General features: G+C 38.5%; 1 protein-coding gene and 1 pseudogene across 1 annotated transcript in view; both read left to right on the top strand.

Annotated features, from left to right (window-relative positions):
- The first annotated feature begins 399 nt into the window (after positions 1-399).
- Positions 400-3,331, top strand: LOC101964823 (melanoma inhibitory activity protein 2 pseudogene; annotated as a pseudogene).
- A 3,821-nt stretch (positions 3,332-7,152) lies between these two features.
- LOC101964258 (glutamate--cysteine ligase regulatory subunit) overlaps positions 7,153-19,554 on the top strand; it is a 124,686-nt gene continuing 112,284 nt past the window's right edge. The window contains exon 1 of the mRNA XM_078024692.1: positions 7,153-7,165. Coding sequence (XP_077880818.1) covers positions 7,153-7,165 — 13 coding nt within the window. The remainder of the gene's footprint in view (positions 7,166-19,554) is intronic.

Genomic DNA, 19,554 nt, shown 5'->3' with positions numbered 1-19,554 from the left:
AGATTTGGGGGCCATTCAAACTCTCTGCATCTCAGATACTGGAGGTGCTGGAGGAAGTTTCTTAGAATAGCCTAAAAGGAAGGAAATCCCCGAATAAGTCAAGCTGTGCTGGCCTTCAGACTTTTGTCCCCACCAGGAAAAAGTGATGAGCTGAAAAGCAGGAACTTAGGAACACCTGTGATTGCAGGCAGAGAGCTGCTCAGCTAACAGCCCTTGAAGTTGTTTCATTATTTCAGAAACAGCTCTTTAGAAAAGGCCTGGAAGAACCAACTTAAACCAGCCATGGGCACAAAATGATTTGTGCCCATGTTTGCAACTCTTCTGAAATTATTTTTAAAATAGTCTAACAGAGTTTTTCTATGGAAAAAAAATCAGATTACTTCTGCAGAAAGTGTCAATATGGCCGGAAGGTAGAACAGAGCTTGCCACATGTACAAGGAGTTTAACCCCTTCGAGTTTAACCCCCAAAACTGCAAGAAAAGGAAAGGGAGAAGGAAGGAAGGAAGGAAGGAAGGAAGGAAGGAGAGGGGACAAGAGGGGAGGAAAAGGAATGAGTCGTTAAAACAAAAAGCAAGTGATACAAATATAAATATATGATGTACTAGCTCTTTAAAATTTTTAGAGCTTTAGCATTTTAGTGACATCAAACTGGGTGATATTATGACTGTATAGAAGTTCTGCCTTGGCCTGGCCTAAACCAAACCAATAGGTGGGTGGCCTGGAGAAGATTCTTCTCTGGTTTGATTGGGGAAGGCTTGAACCTGTGCTGCTTCAGGTTGCACAGCATAGTGAAGGGGCCACAACTTCCCTGACAGGCAGCATGAGTGTGCTAGGCCCCTGGGAGCCCATGACCAGGGCTCTCCATGCCCATGCCCACAGCCCGCCCCCCCACCTCTGATTCATAATGGTCTGCTCTGTTGCCTGGTGCAGGTTTATTCCTGACCAAAGGCCTTAGTGTCCGCAGCATGTTTTGGCATGGCTGGGCATGGTGTGGTTGTAGAGCGAATAGCCAAAGTAGCCTTAGCGTGATGAGGGGGAAAGAGCTACCCCTCAGCCCTACTTGGGGGTGGTCCTGGAAGAAGTAAGCAGGGTTATAGTCTGCCTTGTATGAAGACATGGAAACATACCCTAGTCCTTACGGCTGTTCGTGGGAGTTGGTGATATGTACAGCTATTGGATTTTTTGTTGTTCTCTTGTTTTTGTGGAGAAGTTATCAGTCTGTGAGAAGCTGGCATTATATGAAAAGAGAAAAAGAGCTTGCTCTAAAAGTTTCTGGACTAATTGAAGAAAAATGTGAAATACTTGAAAAAGTTAGACTTGTTCAAAAAGAGTATGAAGGCTTAGAGTCATCTTTAAAGGATGTCATTTTGGAGAAGGAGTCAATAGAAGCAAAAAATTTGGAGGCAATATATGAAAACCTGAATAGGTCTGTATCTCAACTTAAGGATGAAATACTCTTTCTAGAAAAAGAACTAAAAGAAGAGAAAACTAAACATTCTCAACAGGATGAATTGATGGCAGATATATCAAAAAAGATTAAGTCCCTAGAAGATGAATCAAAATCCCTCAGATCACAAATACCTAAAGCTAAAACAACCTTGAGAATATTTCAAATGAATGAAAAAGAGGTTACAGTAGCAATAAAAGAGGCTTTCAATGAAAAATCCTCAACTTCAGGCAAAGTCAGAAACAGCTCTTAGAAGACATTGAAGTATGGAAAGAAAAAGTGAATAGCCTCAATAAGCAGAAAATGACATTGGTGCACTCTAAAGTACATGCAGAACAAGTTCTAAGAGGTAAAGAAAATAAAATTAAGTTTTTGAGTGAACACTTGCTGCAGATAAACAATTGGGCTCCTGTTTGGTGAAGTCCTAATAGATGAAGGTAACTTGGAGTTGGAAATGAAGAGTGAATCAGAAATTGGTGCTTACTTAGAAGATCAGCCAAAAGGTGCTTTGAAGAAACTGGTTTATGTTTCTAAGTTAAAGTCCTCTTTTAAACCATAGAAAGAGAAAGTACTCAGTTTTTTACTTTATTATCTGAAGTAGGTAAACCAAAGGAAGAACTTACAGAACACATTAAAAAAGACAGAACAAGCATCTTTGCAAGCAGAAAATACACAGTTTGTAAGTGAGAATAATAATCTTCAGCAGAAACTCAAAGTCAAGATGGAACTATATCAAGAAAATGTAATGGAACTCCAAAGGAAATTAATAGGAGAGGAAAATTACCAGGTAGAGCAATAGGAGAAACTTTCTATAGTGGAAGAAAAGATCAGCCATACAACTAAACCACTGGAGACCTGTAGAAAGTGAGCCAAATATCTTGAAGAAGAATTGGAGAGAACCATTCATTTTTATCAAGGGTGTATTATGTACTATGAGAAAAAAGCACATGGTAATGAGTTGGCAGCTCAGAATGCTGAAAGATCCCTCAATAATATAAGGAAACAAAATGCTCACCACAGTCAAAAATTAACTAAAATGGAGTTCAAATTTAAACTTGTAGAAAAAAATCATTCTGCACTTTATGTTTCAAATACAGCCTTTGGCAGAGCAAATTCCCCAAATGATCCCTCAGCATTGGGTCCACCTTCATGTGAAAAAGACCTTCTCATTCTGAATGGGAGAGTCTACGCATACTCTCATCTTTGGTGCCAGTGGGAGGAGGAAGAGGCTCAAGGGGTCCAGAGAATCCTCTGGACCATCCGACTAGCAATGAAAGAAGAGAATCAAACTGTGATAAGTTAACTGATCCTCAGAGAGCACCTTCTGACACCATGCCCCTGGCACCTCCATGGGAACAGGCCTATAGGACAATTATCCTTCCACCAGGCCAACCATATTCTGATCCACAGCTTCCTCTACCAAGGCAAGATGGATTTTACTTTAATTCTGGTAAACCATCTGGACCAGCAAAACTCAGAAGTTCCACTATGTCCCCTTTGGATACAATGGATGGGCCTACATCTTCAGAAATGGAATCCAGTAATGATATGGAATCCAGAAATGATACCAAAATCAAATTTGGTGATTCCAATGTGCCAGATTCATCTCTCCCTGCTGAAAACCAAGCAACTGGTTCTGCCTTTGCTTTCTCACCTTTCCCTCCAATCAGAGATTCATTGTTTCCAGTGGATCCAAGGAGTCAGTTCATGAGAATAGGACCTTGTTTTCCTCCACCTCCTCCAGGAAACATGTATGGAGCATCTCGAGAATATTTTCCACTGGGACCACCACCCCCTCCATTCCCAATGGTATCGTGGTGTTTTCCTCATTATCTCCCCACAAGAGCTGGATTTCTTCCCCTGCCTCCCATCCCCACATTCTGAAAGTAGAAGTGAATTCCCTTCAGGGTTGATTTAAGGAAACAAAATGTTCTGCCTTTAAATGAGCCTGCTACTGAACCCCCAGAAGCACAACAAGAAACCTGACAAAAGTAATTTATCTCTCATTTTTAGTTTAAGTAACTGCTTTTACTTAAGTGATTATACTTTTGCTCCAATTGAAGCTTAATGGAATTATAATTCTTAATAATATTTTGTAAATGAAGATGGCTTATATATGAATCTGATGAGTAAATTTTTTCCATTTTATCTTATTCTAGAGAGTATAACTTTTAATTTGGTTAATCAACTAGTATATGAGCAACAAACAGTGTTTTATATATGTAATCCTGAAATGGGGGATATTTTAAACTCCAATCAAAGGATGTCCCTTTATACAAAGGAACATATTTACTGTGATTGTTGCAAATATGAAAGTAACTTTATGCTTAATGGAAGATCTTATGTGATTTAAAGTCTTTTTGGCATTGATAATGATAATAAAAATCAGCTAGTTTTTCCATTAAAAAAAAAGAATAACTAGAGCATATTAGGAGTAAACAAGAAAACACAACTAAACATGTCATGGAAATAGGAGATAGTCATAAAATGACTCTGCTAAACTACTATAAAATGTTTGAAGTTTTTAGTCTCAATTTCTATATCATTGCAAATAAGTAGTAATTTGCAAAACTGCACCAATCCAGAGATGACATTTCGAACAATGTTTCCCTGATAGATACCAAGAAAGAACATTTTAAAAAAATACCCAAATTAAGTATTAATGGTTAAGGTTTTTTCAAGTATTAAATATGCTCTTCTGTTTTTTTGTGAAGAATAAACATTTTAGACAAAAATAAATCAGTAATATAACTTTCTTCTTAAATATGGGAAGTAGCTTTATCACAATTAATGGCCAGTGAAGACTTTTAATATACTTGAGCCCACAATTAATTTAAATGAGAAAAAAGTTGGGCCCTGAGAAAGAAACTTTACAAGTTCAATAAATCTAATCTGTTTTCCTTCAAAAGTAACACTGGTTGTTAAATCAATCCTATATATAATTTTCACATTCCAGCATAAAACATTACTTGCTCTAAATGAGTGGATGGCAGTCTATATCCATGGTCTGTCTGTATAAAATGGACTGATGATCCCCCGCTGATGTTAATCCAGAACTCTTCTGCCCTTTCTACTTCAGGAGAATAGTTGCTAGTATTGTTGATATTTGACAGCAAGAAACTGGAAATAAGGTAATTTCAGGTTGAAAAGGAAACTGAAATGCCTGAATACCATGATACATTCCTAGAAAAAGTTATAGCTTCAGAAGAAAAACCTGAAAGGCCCTTCTAAATATGACACAATTTATTGAATCAGGTTCCAACTTAGTTTACATCTCTGAAAATGATAAATAAAATAAAACGATATTTAAAATTGGTAATTTTTATGTCTTGCACATGTAAGGCAATGGGTTCAATCCTCTGCACCACATAAAAATAAATATATTGTGTCCATCAAAAAATTGGCAATTTATAGAAAAATAAGGAAGTATTAAGTCCAAAAACAAAGTCATATACATATTTATATGCACTTTACCTAAATAATTGGCTGTTATTGTAAAAATCACAATTCCCACAACTAAAGAAGAATCCTCCTCCTGATATTTGAGCTGTCATAATTAAAGGAATAATCTTTTTTACATGACTTATGTGGAGAAATATAGCATGAGTGAATTAAACTAATAAATATATGATTAAGCATTTTATTTATTAATGTTTTTTAGTTGTTGACATTTATTTATATGTAGTACAGAGAATCAAACCCTCAAACATGCACTGCCACTGAGCCACAACCCCAGCCCATGATTATGTTTTAATAACTACTAACACTAATCTAAAAAGGAAATGAGCATATCTCCATTATCAAAGAAATACAAGCCAAAAATAGATAACCAATAACAATTTGACCTGAATTATTTTCTAATGTTCTATTCATTACAGGGATTCTTTGATTCTATAGTGGTTTTACCAAAGGCCTGAAATATTTCCATGCACTTGATCAGCATCTACTCTTCTACAATAGAGGAAATGGGTATGGTAGAATTTTGCTGAAATGAGTTAAATTCATATATTCAGGGATATCAATATTCCTCAAATATGCTATGGACCTGAGAGCACTGATACTGAGTAAAAGGATTATGTTAAAAAAAAATGTGGGCTGGGGTTGTGACTCAGAGATAGAGCACTCACTTAGAACTATGAGTCCTGGGTTTGATCCAGCTCAAAGCCTCTAGATTTGGAGGCCAGTCAAGATATCTGCAGCTCAGATACTAGAGATGCTGCCAGGAAGTGGAATAGGATAGCCAAATAGGAGGGGGAATCCCCCAAGAGATCCAGAAGTGGATCTCTGCCCCACTTCAGGCCTTTCTCCACTAGGAAGCATTCTGCACAGTGGTGAGCTGCCAGGCAGGAACTTATAAACACCTGTGCTTGCAGTCAGAGAGCTGCTCACTGCTAACATCACTTGAAGTTGTTTCTTTGTTTCAGAAACAGCTCTTTTGAAAAGATCTGGAAGAACAAGCTTAAAGCTGCCAAAGATAACAGCTTCTCTTCTAGGTGATCCAAGTGACCTAGGGTAAGCTTTGCTCACTCTAATTCATTATAATGCTAAGTTCTCTGCCCTAAATGAAATGCATCTGCCATTTGTTTGATTTGCTTTGGTTTGGTACTGAGAATAGAAGCCAGGGGTGCTTTACCACTGAGCTACATCCCCAGACCTATTGTTTTTGCAGTAGAGATTTCTCAGAACAAAGGAAAGGCTATCAGTATCACTGTGAGCCTTCAACAACTCAGTTGTAACATTTTTGCTACTTTGTAGTATAGAAATAGAATGACCAAACAGGAATGTGTATTATCTCATATGGGAGACCAAGAACTAGTATGTAAAAGGAAACTAATAAGAATGTCTGTGGCTATGACTCCCTACACTGAATGCTAAGCCTTTTCATAAGAATCCACTGAGGCTGTATCTACACAAATAAACACTGCTTCTTGCTGATAATCCTGGTGTCCCCTATCTCTGTGTGAGAATCCCATGCAACATTTTATTTTGAGGCAGGATATCACTAAGTTGCTGAGCTCATTGTTCAGTTGCTGAAGCTGGCCTCCAACTTATGATCCTCCTGCCTTAGCCTACAGAAGAACTAGGATTACTAGTGTGCACCATCATGTGACCATCTGCCATTTTTAAACATGCCATGTATGAAAAAGCATGACCTTGGACTGCACATGGGAAGGAATGTGCCCACCTCTATGGGCCATAACAGGTGTCACTAGCACAAACATACATAGGTCCCCAGTAACATCCCCAGGCTCCTTTGTTCCAGGACATACTTCTTAGGCACTTCTCCAGTGCTCTACTTACTTGTTCTGAGTAATGACCCTTCCTCACTCTTCTCTCATGGCTGTGCTTATATCTTTGACTCCCTAAGGCATAAAACCCCCTGATTATTTAACAAGTTTCCTAAATTAGAAAAATAACAGATGGATCCAGTCAAGGTGGACTAATGGATTTTTTTTTTCAGTATTTTTTAGCCCCATCCAGGAGACAAACCTGCCATTATGGATCCTACTGGACAGGTGAGGAAAGGAGTGTTGGAGGAAGACCTCTGCAGCCTGTAGGATGAAGCCTACTCCATACCGGAAGTGGCTCAGCCCACTCTCTTGTCCACTCAAGCTGGCTGCACTGCCTGCATCCTTTGAAAGCCACAAGACTGGGATTAGGTACACCTGCCACTGTTGCCTTTGTCCTGTAGGGGCCACGGAACCATGGCAGCTGGAGGTAGAAGTGGTTCATGACACCCTCCCCTGGGCTGACACCATGGGCCCTTTTACCAGACACTTTAAGTCCCTCCAAGTCCTTGATCTTCAAGCCTGGGTCTGCCAAACAGTGCCCCTCAGATATCCATCCTCTCATCAACCATTCAACCAGCGTGGCATTGGATGCACACCGCTGGGAGCACACACCATAACCTACTGATCAGGCTAGCAGAATTGGTGGAATGGTAGCTCTGGAAAGTGTCACCTTATCAAAAGGGCCACTGGAGGGGCAGGGGCTGGGCCTTAGCTGACAAGTCATGTCCACCTTCCAAAACTTAGCCTCTTACTTTGCACAAACCTGACCATGTACTGGAGCCTGAGAGTCAGGAATGATTAAGAACTATCAGTCTGTACAGAACCAGAAGGACAAGGGCAACCTAGAAACCTCCCACCTGTGTCTTCTTGTGGGTGACTTGACATGTATCTGGAGGAGAGGGCCACAAACATTCCGCTATGTGATGGCCTTGCCCTGGAGATGTGGCCCTATGGGTCCAGACACTCCTCACATCTGCACAGGCTCTTGAGTAAGGGTGGGGCACCACAGAACCTCTCACTGGCCATAGGGTGCCCCCTCCCATCACCTATAGCAGTTCTCACAAAGGGACTCTAGGGCCAACCCATCCCTGTCCACCTCAGACCCTTCTCTACCTGCTGCTTTGTGAGGTTAGTCCAAGGCACTGTGGCTTTCATCGTGGCCACAGGGGAGGGGCACATGTACTCAGGTAGCCCTCAAGGGTGTGGAGAGGAGGGTTGTTCTGCATTCAGGGTAGGCAGCAGAGGTGCTGGGTAGAGGCTACAGTTTGCCAGATCCTGAGCTGTGTACCTTGGACCTGGGCTACATGGCATCTCTTCTACAGAGAACTTACAGCTTACTCTGTGGCCTGTTCAGCATCACCATATGCTAGGCCATTGGTCCTAGTGTTTACCCCAATGCTTCCCCAATGTTGAAGTATAACATCAAAAAAGCACGTTGAGGCAAGTTTAGAGTGGAAAGTAGAGGCCTTATTAAAGACAGCAGAAAAGACTTCTCCCAGAGGAAGAAGGGGACCCAAGAGGTGGAATCCATGGGAGAGAAATGTCTTCCCCTTTTTACAGCTAAAGACTTCATTTAGCTTTCCCAATTCCTGTCCTTTGTTCTGTTATCTTTCAGTGATGAAATGTAGGAGGGAAGGCCCAAAGGGTGGGGCACAGGTGGGCCAAAGGAGTAATCTGGTCAGGAAGGGCTTTGGGGTTAACATCTTCTGTTTGCTGGGAGATGTTTCATTAACATTTCTTTGGGATGGGCTCTGGGCCTTGGGAACATTAACATTCCAAGAGTTGTTCTGCTTTTCTAGGACTCCATTCTCAACATGGCCTTCACTTTTTATTTTACTATATTACACTTCATTTACCTAACTACACTAACTACCTATCTTTAAATCTGGCTTCATTCCCCCCTCTAATTTTGGGAATTCCTTACAGCTGTAAAAAAAGGGGAGGAGACCATTCTGGATTCTTCAGGATGAAAGGGGACAATGTTGAGCAAGCAGTTTGGAGTACCCCTTTTAAAAATCAGGTCTATTGAGTGGTCCATGATAGAAGTTTGATTGAGGAGTAACATGCTGGAGGACCATTTGATTGATGGGTGGTCTATAAGAGAAACAAGAATTCATTAGTACTGGAACTAGATTGATGCAACAATAAATTACACAGCACAGGAATATGCCAATGTGTATGATAAAGATAGAGACTAACAATGTTTCCACCAGGAAGTACCAGAGAACCAGGAGCTAAGTTATTGTTCCCATGACAAGGGTGGTGAGAACATGGCTTCTATCTGAGCATGTAAATCTTTAAGAATATTTGTCACATTGTCAGAATTGTCAGGGCTGTAAACACAACATTCATTTTTAATAATGGCACAGGTACCGCCTTGAGCTGCAGTGAGGACTTCTAAAGCCATCTGATTTTGTAAGATGGCCTTCCTCATAAGTGTTATTTCAGTGTTAAGGAGAGAGATACTAGAGATACTTTCCTCAACATCATGGAGAGCAGTTTGAGTATAAAATTGTTTAATGTCTATGCCACATTACATCTTCTAAATCATTTTGTGGGATAAACAGTGAAGCTAGATGATCATACCAATGAAATACAGATCATCCCCATCTATGTTTGTGATTGGAGAGTTTTGCTGGCTGCTTTATATTTGGGGTCCATCTCCCCTGCATCCAGGTATATACTCAATAGTACGTCTTCCTATCCAGCCTGTGAGAAAAGATTGTGCTTCTATGGTGTCATGTAAAGTCACCACAGCATATCCAGCTTTGTGTTCTCCTTGTTCCATAAAGGAATTCCAATCTATAAACATGGTGAGGTCTGGATTGAATAGGGGAAGGTTTTAAAGGTCCTTCTGGGCTGAGTAATTTATAGCTAGGACTTGTTGGCAGTCATGTTCAGGATTTCCCTCTAATTTCTCTGGGAAGAAGGTAGCTGGGTTTAAATTAGAGCAAGTCCTTATTTGAGTAACAGGTCCTTCTAAAAATAGGGTTTGATATTTTAGAAGGTGATTGTCTGAGAGCCATAGTTCACCTTTTGTACTTAAAATTCCTGAGAGATTATGGGAGTTGTAGACTATAAGGTCTCTTCCCAGGGTGATTTTAATTGCCTCAGGGACTAGCAAGGCCACAGCTTCTACTACCCTCAAACAATGAGGCCATCCTCAAGACACTAGATCAAGCTCCTTACTGAGATAAGCTACTGGGTTTTGAGCAGGTCTCTTCTTTTGTGTGACCACTCCTAGGGCTATTCCTCCTCTTTCAGTAACAAATAGGTTGAATTTTTGTTCAGTGTGTAAGCTGAGGGGAGGGGCTTGGAGTAAGACCCTTTTCAATGCCTTAAAGGCTTTACTCTGTTCTGGTTCCCATATCAGGGAAGTTTTTCCTTGGCATAGTGTCTCTTTGAGGAGGCTACAGATAGGCTTAGCTATTTCCCCCATATCCAGGGATCCAAAGCCTACAGTATCCAGTTATCCCTAGGAAACCTGTAAGTTGTCTTATGGTTTGAGGTAGAGGATATTGTCCTATAGGGGTTATTCTTTCTGGCCCTAGCTTGCAAGTTCCTTGAGACAGCTGTAATCCTAAATATTGAACTTGTTTTTGGCATAATTGAGCTTTTTTTCTTTGAGACTTTATAACCCTTATAAGCTAAGAAGTTCTTTAGTAGCTTTTTGACATTCCTTTTGAGTAGAGGCACACAAAAGTATGTCATCTACATATTGTAGGACAGTCAGAAATGTTTAATCTCTGAACTCTGTTAAATCCTTAGCTAGTGTTTGGCCAAACAAATGAGGGCTATCTCTAAACCCTTGGGGCAATAATGTCCAAGTTAGTTGAGATCCACTATCTGGTTCCTCAAAGGCAGACAGATATTGTGATTGGGAATCTAAGAGTATACAGAAAAAGGCATCTTTTAAATCTAACACAGTAAATCAAGCAGTGGTTGTTGGAATCTCAGATAACAGAGTGTGTTTTTTAAGAACTATAAGGTGGAGAGGAACAACTGCTTCATTAATTATTTTCAGGTCCTAAACTAGTTGCCATTCCCCATTGGGTTTTTGATTCCTAAAATGGTGTGTTACATGGGATGTTGCAGGGCACTAAAAGCTTCTGTCTTTTGAGGTTCTGAATGATCTTCAATAATCCCTTTGTTGCCTCTGGGCATAGGGGATATTGTCTCTGATGTGGAAAGTCAGAAGGGTCTTTTAAGATTATTTTCATTGGAACTGCACTTTTTGCCTGTCCAATTTTGCATTCAGTAGCCCATACTTCAGGGTTTATATTACATTCTAATAAAGGCAAACAATGGTCCTCGAGATCCCAAATTCATTTTAATGGATGTCTGAAGTTTTGAAAGTAAGTCCTTTCCCAATAAAGGGGTAGGACATTCTGGGACTATTAGAAATTCATGAGAAAACATCACCCCATCCCACTCACAACTCAGAGGGGGAGTAAACTTTCTGGTGATCGGCCGTCCAGACACTCCTTGCATGGTTACAGTATTAGAGGATAGAGGATCAGGGTAAGAGGTGAGCACAGAATAACTGGCACCAGCATCTAAGAGGAAGTTGACCTTTCAAGTTCCTGGGGAGAAGCATACCTGGGGATCACATGACATGATAGGAGTTATAGGAGCCAGAGTTGAGCCCAGGCCCCTTCAGGCCTGTATGAAGGAGTCTGGCTTCAAGGACCTACACCCCTGAGGACAGTCACTCTTCCAGTGATTGCCTTGACATTTAGGGCAGGGCTTTTGAGGTGGTTGCTTGGATCTTGGGCAATCCCATTTGAAATGTCCTTTCTCTCTGCAATGGAAGCAAGTCCCTTTTGTGGATTGAGGAGCATTTCATCTTCCTCTTTCACCCTGGGAGCTTACTCCTCTAAGAGCAAATACTAGCGCTTCAGTTCTCTTTCTGTGCCTGATCTCTCTCTCCTTCTTTTCCTCTTGATCTCTATTATAAAAAACAGAAGTGGCAAGTTGGAGGATGTTATCTAAAGATTGATCAGGGCCATATGCCAATTTTTGTAACTTCCTCCAAATGTCGGGGGCTGACCGAGAAATAAATTTGTCTTATAAAAGTAATTAGCCATCTGTGGATTCAGGATCCACCATGGTGTATTTTCTCATTGCCTCTCTGAGTTTCTCCATGAAAATAGCAGGGCTTTCCTGGGGTCCCTGAATAATTTCTGAAACCTTAGAATAGTTTATGGGCTCTTGCTTGATTCTCCTGAGGGCCTCAAGGATCAACACTTGGAAATGGCTAATTTTCTAAGCATCTTGCTCATCATTTGAGTCCCACTCAGGATCATTTCTGGGAACTGCCTGTGCTCCAGATGGGTAATTAGGTTTGCTCCTAGTCTGTTCTGCTGGGGAAAGAGCGAGGTGTACATCATCCCCAAATTTCTCAGCTGCTCTTAGGGCTGCTACCTTCTCATTGAAAATCAAGGTCTGATTGAGTACTAGCATAATATCTTTCCAGGTGAGGTCAAATACCTGGCATAAGTTTCAAAAAACTCAATATATTTATCTGGGTCCTCCAAAAATCTCCCTAAGTCTGTTTTTATCTGCCTTAGGTGTTGAAGGGAGAAGGGTGTATATACTTTGATTGGTCCAAATTCTCCTCCGGCATCTCCTGGAGAGGTAAAATATTTGGTCTGTCTAAGGGGCAGATGCAGAGAGGCCAGGATATGGAGGACAGGAGAGCTGCTGTTGCACACCAACAGCAGATGGAGATTTTGTGGGTCCTCCTGATTCTTTCTCCTTAGTGGGTGAGACCCCAAGATTTTCTCTCTTCATGGCAGATATCATAGCTAAGTCTGCTTTACATTGTTGGCATAATTTAGGGTTTTCCCTTAGGGCAAAGAAAACTTGAACATATGGCACCTCACACCATTTCCCTTCCTTTTTGCAAAATTTGTCAAGCTGTAAAATTGTATTAAAATCGATACTTCCCTCTGGTGGCCAGGTTTCTCCATCAGGCAGTTTGTATTGAGGCCCCGCCTGGCGGCAGAAGAAAATTAGGTGCTTTTTATTCACCATCTGAGGGTCAAATCTATCACAATTTTTCAATATGCAGGTTAGTGGTGCACCTGGCATATTGGAGAGAGAAGCTCCCATCTGAGTGAGAAGAGAAATAATCAGGACTCAGGTGCCCGCACGGGAGAAAACTGTTCTCATTAGGGACATCTCCCTAAGCTTGAGCTTCCTAAACTGTCCAGAAAACCCATCACTCACCTTGCTTTGCCAAGGGTGTTTCTGATCCCTTTTTGCAAAGTGCTAGGGTCTCAGTTTGCCCTGTGCCAAAGATCCTGGGAGGATTCAGACTTAAGGGCCTTACTGATTTTCTCCCTGCCACTAAAAACCCACAGCAAAAGAGAATAGTGCACTTGTCTTGTTGCCTTTGTTCTGTAGACTAAAGGAACCTCCTGAGGGTAAGGGAAATCCCCTGGCTGTAAGGTAGTGCTTCATATCAGAGAGACTACCAGAAAAGTTGATTTTGAAAATGCTTCCCTCTAGCAGCTTAAAGAGAACACGGCACATTTTAAACATCAGAACGGTAAAACAGACTAGTGAAAGTTACCTATGCACCTTAGAGTAACTGGGCAGCTTTTACTAATTATCCCATGCCTCTTTCAGCCCTACAACCTGAATTGCTAACATTTCTGACCTATAAAGGAAGGGGAGGATCCAGGAGGGAATGGATGCGGGGTTGGGAGTATTGCTAGCCCACATGGAGACAAATTTGGTTGGGGCTTTCCCTCAGTTCCATTCATCTACCAATCACCCTAGATACTCCTTAGGGCTGTCCGGAGGGGGCTCAAGAGAAAGGAACCATAGGAATATGTCTGAGTGTATCCCAGACTGGAATTCCACAGTTGTTCCAAACTCCTTCCTCTACCTCCATGTATCCGAGGCAGATCCTGATTAGGGACACTCTGTACTCACGTCAATTGCTCTCCAGGCCCAGACAGAAAAGTGGGAAGAGGCTTTGGCAGAACCCAACATGCCTGCTCTGTATTGAACAGGTGATTGAGAGCTGCCTAGGCCAGAAAACCTCTCACCCTAGTCTCTTAACAATGCCAAAAAATGACATATATGTGGATTCAGATTTGGTTAAATTATGATTCATTTGTTTTTATTATTGTCATATAGTTTCAAAATACACACTAATGTCACATAGAAATATCAACTCTATTTGGTCTTCAAAATTGGATGTTTTAAGCTATTTTACATATTTTTTGCCAGATAAATTTCAGAAAAACCATTTAAACATACTAAAATTTTAATGGGGGAATATTATTCATAAAACTGAGATAAATAGCTTTATTTGTAATTATGAGTGTTATTTACACACATGGTGTGTATAATGGAGTATTTTATATCCTCTGTAAAATTTTGTTTTGTGATAAGCTGTACATATTTCCCTTGAAAGCCAATATACATGTAATGTGTTACACAGATATCATGTGTATATAATACTTATGTAATAGTTTGTTCTGTCCATTAAACCGGATATAATGAAGTTGTAGGGACAGACAAGGCAAGGCACCAAAAATAGCAGGATACAGTTTTATTTGGCTGCAGCCGGGTTCAGAGGGGATAGCTTTTGCTATAATCCATCAATCCCCTGAATTCCAAATTAAGGTAGTTTCGGAGTTTTATATCTAGCATGTACGGGGAGGGACTCAGAAGTTCACAGTCTACAGAATCCACATAAAAGCAGTTTTTTTTCTTTCACTGTTCTGGTCAAGTTAACCCTTCAAGGACAGCACCTAAGAAGGGAAAAACTTCTCCCTCCTTTTTTTTCTCCCCCTGCCATCTATTACCATGGAGCCCAACTGGTAACTTCTCTTCTCTTAGAAATATAGACATCTGTGTAAAGCCACAGCTCAAGGCCAGAGGCCTTGTTTACACTTTTTACAAACTACTCTTATGGATACATGTTTGTGAGAAACTAGTAAGGGTGTGTTTAGCACCTGGAGTGCTTATTTTTTCCTGGCCAGTGGCCAATTAAAACAGGGCAACATGAAAATTGAAAGTTTATTTACATTGAACTCTTTTGTAGAGCTCTTAAGCTGACAGTCCTAAAATCAGCCAAGGTAAAGATTTCTGGAGAAACCCAGTTAATAATTTTCTGTAGAGAAAGGGAATGTCATTTCAATAAAACTAAAAATGTGTCTCATCCCAAAAACAATTTTTTCAAACTTTATCATTTTTTTTCATTTTGAATTTACCTCCTCTTTGCTCCTATTTCCCTGGTTTCCACTGCATGGGCTAACATAGACATAACCTTATGCTATCATGTACACTATATATTATCAGGGTTCAGGGTTCAGAAGCACAGTAATTTCTATAGGCTATGCTACTGGTTGAGAAATATCATATATATTAAATAAACACTTTACACACAAAAATAATAGCAATTTACATTGCATCTCTAATTCAAGATAATTTGGTTTTTGTCCTCATCATTACTGTGTAATTTTTTTGTATCTTATTTTAGTTTGTATTTTTCTAATTTGTTAAGATGTTGAGAGGTTTTAATTTTTGAACGTTTTTCTTTCAAAAAGTGTCATTTCTTTTTTTACTACACATGATTGATTTTATGTTAGGTCATTAGTTCACCCACTTTGTCACTTCTCTTTATACTTTTTAAAAAATATTTTATTATTTAGTTGGGGCTAGACATAATACCCTTATGTTATTTATTTATTGATATGTGGTGCTGAGAATGGAGCCAAGTGCCTCATATGTGCCAGATGACTGATCTACCACTGATCCACAACCCCAGCCCATCTTTGTACAGTTTAAAAACAAAATTTCTATTTTAATTTTGTACAACTTATAATTTTTTACATATTTGTATAACTTTTTGAAAATAAATAACTGCTCTCTTTTGTGGTCCTTGAAATTTAAACCGAAGCTACCACTCATCACATTCCCCAGCCATTTTTTAAATGTTATAAAAGAAAGATTGTCAGCAAGTAGCCAGGCTTAGCTTGAAATTTTAATCTTTTGGTCTTTTAGTCTTTCAAATAGATGGCATTGGAGGCATGTACTATAACATTTTCAATATAAATCCCTTTTATTCATGCTGGGGATTCAACACAGGGCTACCTGATAAGTGAATCACATCCCCAGTATTGTTTTATATATTATTTAATGTCAGGGTCTCACTGAGTTTCTTAGTGACTCATTTTGGTGAAGCTGGAACTCACAATCCTGCTACCTCAGCCTTCAGAGTTTTGGGATTGCAGGCATGTGCCACCACACATAGCATAAATCCCTTGTTATAGTTCCTTTTAACAGACATGTATCAATTATTGAATCTAGGTATGGTATATCCTTAAGCTACAGCCATATACCCAGGACATTTATTATTTTATTTTGAGACAGGAACTTCCTCATGGTGGACACGGCTTTGCTAAGTTGCTGAGGCTTTCTTTGAAGTTTTGGTTCTTCAGCCTCTGCCTCCCAAGTCATTAGAATTATAAGTGTAATACCATTTACAGCTATATTTATTTTTATATTGAAGTACATATTAATTCTAAATATATTTTTTGTATTAAGAAAGTATATATAATATAGTTTTTACAAAAACAAATCCCCTCATCCCAACAGTTTTTATTGTAAATAATGTCATATTTCTATTTCTGCAAAGCACTGTAAACTTTCTCTAAATTTCAAGTTTGTTTTTTTTAAATAAAGGTACTGTGTTACTTACAAAGGTCTATTTACTCATATGATTTTAAAGTATATATTTATTTTCATAACTTCATAGTGTACATCAGGCCTTTGCCAAGCCTGATGTTTTGTAAAATTATCTGTTTTTCAGTGATAAACTTCAAGTAAATGTAATATGTAGCTTAAGCATTTGGCAATATAAAAATCTAGATGTCAGGATTCATGATAGCCTTTCAAAAATTTTAAAAAAATTAAAAAATTTAAAGTGCCTTTCTTGCAACATATACCCATTATTAAATAAGGCATATTTTGTACAGGTGAATATATATATATATATACAATCAAAATATTACTGCTGCATATCAAATTAATCATATCTCTTTAAGTTTAATTTGTCTTTTGAAGCACCCACCCATGACACCCAGTGCATATGTACATTATGTGTGTTTTGAAATTTTCACTTTTGCTTAGTATGTTCTGTTCTTTATTCTCCTTTTTATAAAGTTTTCTTTTCAAAATTATTGATATCCCTGAATTTTAGACCCTTTACTTTAACTAGTGAAGTCTGCAGATTTTCTTTTTATCTTCAGATTTATTTGCATCCCACTCTTTATATTTCACTGTTTTGTAATTGACCTCTAATATTCTGCATATTTTACCCCTGATTGTGACCATTCTGGACTAGTGATGTCTGAATGGAGAGGATCTAAAAATTACCCATTCACAAGGCAGGAAATGGATGTAGATGGATGTAAGACTTGTAAGACTGGTGGATGCAGAATATGTAGGTGCCATTATTATTTTTTTAAGTATTGATGGAGGGGCTGGGGTTTTGTCTCAGCTGTATAGCACTTGCCTAGCATGTGAGAGGCCCTGGGTTTGATCCTCAGAACTTCATAACAATAAATAAATAAAATAAATGTAGTGTGCCCAACTACAACTGAGAAATAAATATTTAAAGAAAAAGTGGTGGACTATATGGGGTAGACAGGAAAAGAGAAATTAAGAATAAAGAAAAAAACTTAAGCAGTAGAAGTGTTCAGATTCAACAAGTCTACAATGGAAGCATGAGGGAAGAGGGGTAGTGTACTTGGAAGCAGAAATAAAATTTGGGGAGAAAGAAAAAGGTAACTGTTGCACAGTTCCAAAGTGAGAGAGCCAGGTGGATGGGTTCTGTCTTTAAATCTTCCATCTGTAAGTGGAATTGATAGTTCATAAGGTATTCCTCAGCAAGTAATAAAACACCATTTCCCAGTAACATTACACTTTTTCAAGGCTACAAGCTTTCTTTGACAATTCCAGTCACATTACATCTTTCTACTTTTTAGATATCCATTCACTCATTAATTCATTTCATTATTTATTTGTTTATTTATTCATTCAGTTTTGCTTTAGTTGTCATTGTTTTTACATTTCTGGTGATTATATAATGATATAAATATCCTGAATGTTAATTTCTCTAATATTGCTGTATGTGTTTATTTATATAGTTAGTTGTTATTTGAATGTTTTCCCCTTTGCCAAGCTTGATTTATATTAGGTCTTAATCTTATTTTATAAATTCTTGATGAAAACACATTACTTCAAACTGTTCAAGAATCTATCACCTCAGCATAATTCCAATCACCAACTAAAGTGGACCTCTGGGTTAACTAAAAGCTGTTTCAAAACACCTCTTTTTTATGCAAACCTTAAAATAGGACTTCTTTCTCACTTTTATATGTTTGAGAGCAGACTAACTTCTCAAATTAGCAGTTAATAAACCTAGATGAGTTTTCATCGACTAACCACTATTGTTTTTAAATTGTTTAAATCCTTGACCCTAAAGTGTCACTTATTATCATTCTCTCTCTCTCTCTCTCTCTCTCTCTCTCTCTCTCTCTCTCTCTCTCTCATATTATAGATGGAACCCAGAAATGCTTTTCTGCTTAGACACATCCTCCTCAGCCCTTTATAAAATATTTTATATAGAAAAAAGTTTTGCTGAGTTTTTTTAAGAGCCTCACTAAGTTGCTAAGGATGGTTGGCTTTGAACTAGTGATCTTACACCCATAGCTGCAGAAGACTCCAGGATAACAGGCATGAACCATTTTGCACACAGCTTTTGATATTCTCTTTAAAATAATAGTAAAAACTCTAAAAATTAAAATTGCATTTATAACACTCTTCCCTAATGCAGTAAAATATTACCAATTGAAATATTTTTGAAACAAATTTAATGAACGATTACTATTTTATTTCCAGTGTTTATTTTATTACCTCATTAGGATTTGATGAATGGTCTTTTTTTCTTGTTTTTAGCATGTGGGTGTCTCCTGTTAACAAATGGGTCTATGATAATTATGTTGAAAATTATGATTCTAAACTTATCACCAATCCTCACATTTCCAAGAGTATTGAGGGAAGAAAAAGGACAATATTCATAACTAATGAATCACTTTCAATGGAAGCATAGTACCAGTGTCCAAGGTGGAATGCAATCAAGATGCTTCAGTGATAAAGTGGTATCAGAACCAGCACCCTAGGGACTTGGGAACCTCTAAAATACCATGTAAGACTCAAAATATTTTACTCTTCTTTTAAATACAATTACTACTGCTCACATAAAAAATGAAACACTATGTATAAGAAAGGTGAATGAGAATTAAAATCTCTGGAGGCTCTGAGGTTGATCTTTAATTCTAGTGGATAATTAGTCAAATCAAAAAGACTTCACAATTGTCCCATCTTTCCCAACTATATGAAATGGAAAATTTAGATGTACCAAACCGAAGTGAAAAATATGCATTTCAGGGAGGTGGTATCACAGAAATTTTTATGGCAGAATCTTGGAAATGTAGAATAAAAATATACACATACATATACAGTTATTTAGAGAAAAAGATAAATGATATGTTCATACATGCAGGGGTAAATTCAGTATGCCACATGAGTTGTATGCAAAAGGTAATGATAACATCCAAAAGATGAAGAAAGTAATAACTGAGGTGATTCAGAAATCTATAATTGTGTAAAATATTAACCAAAATTTAGTAAAAACAGATACTGTTAAATTCCTTTGGATATGCCTCTCTCCTCTGCTGTTCAACTGAATTTGATTCTCTCAAATGAGCTTATGTGGGTAAATTGCTCTCT

The sequence above is a fragment of the Ictidomys tridecemlineatus genome, chromosome 10, assembly GCF_052094955.1.
Source record: "Ictidomys tridecemlineatus isolate mIctTri1 chromosome 10, mIctTri1.hap1, whole genome shotgun sequence".
NCBI lineage: Eukaryota > Metazoa > Chordata > Mammalia > Rodentia > Sciuridae > Ictidomys > Ictidomys tridecemlineatus.
This window is presented reverse-complemented; position numbering and strand designations above follow the sequence as displayed.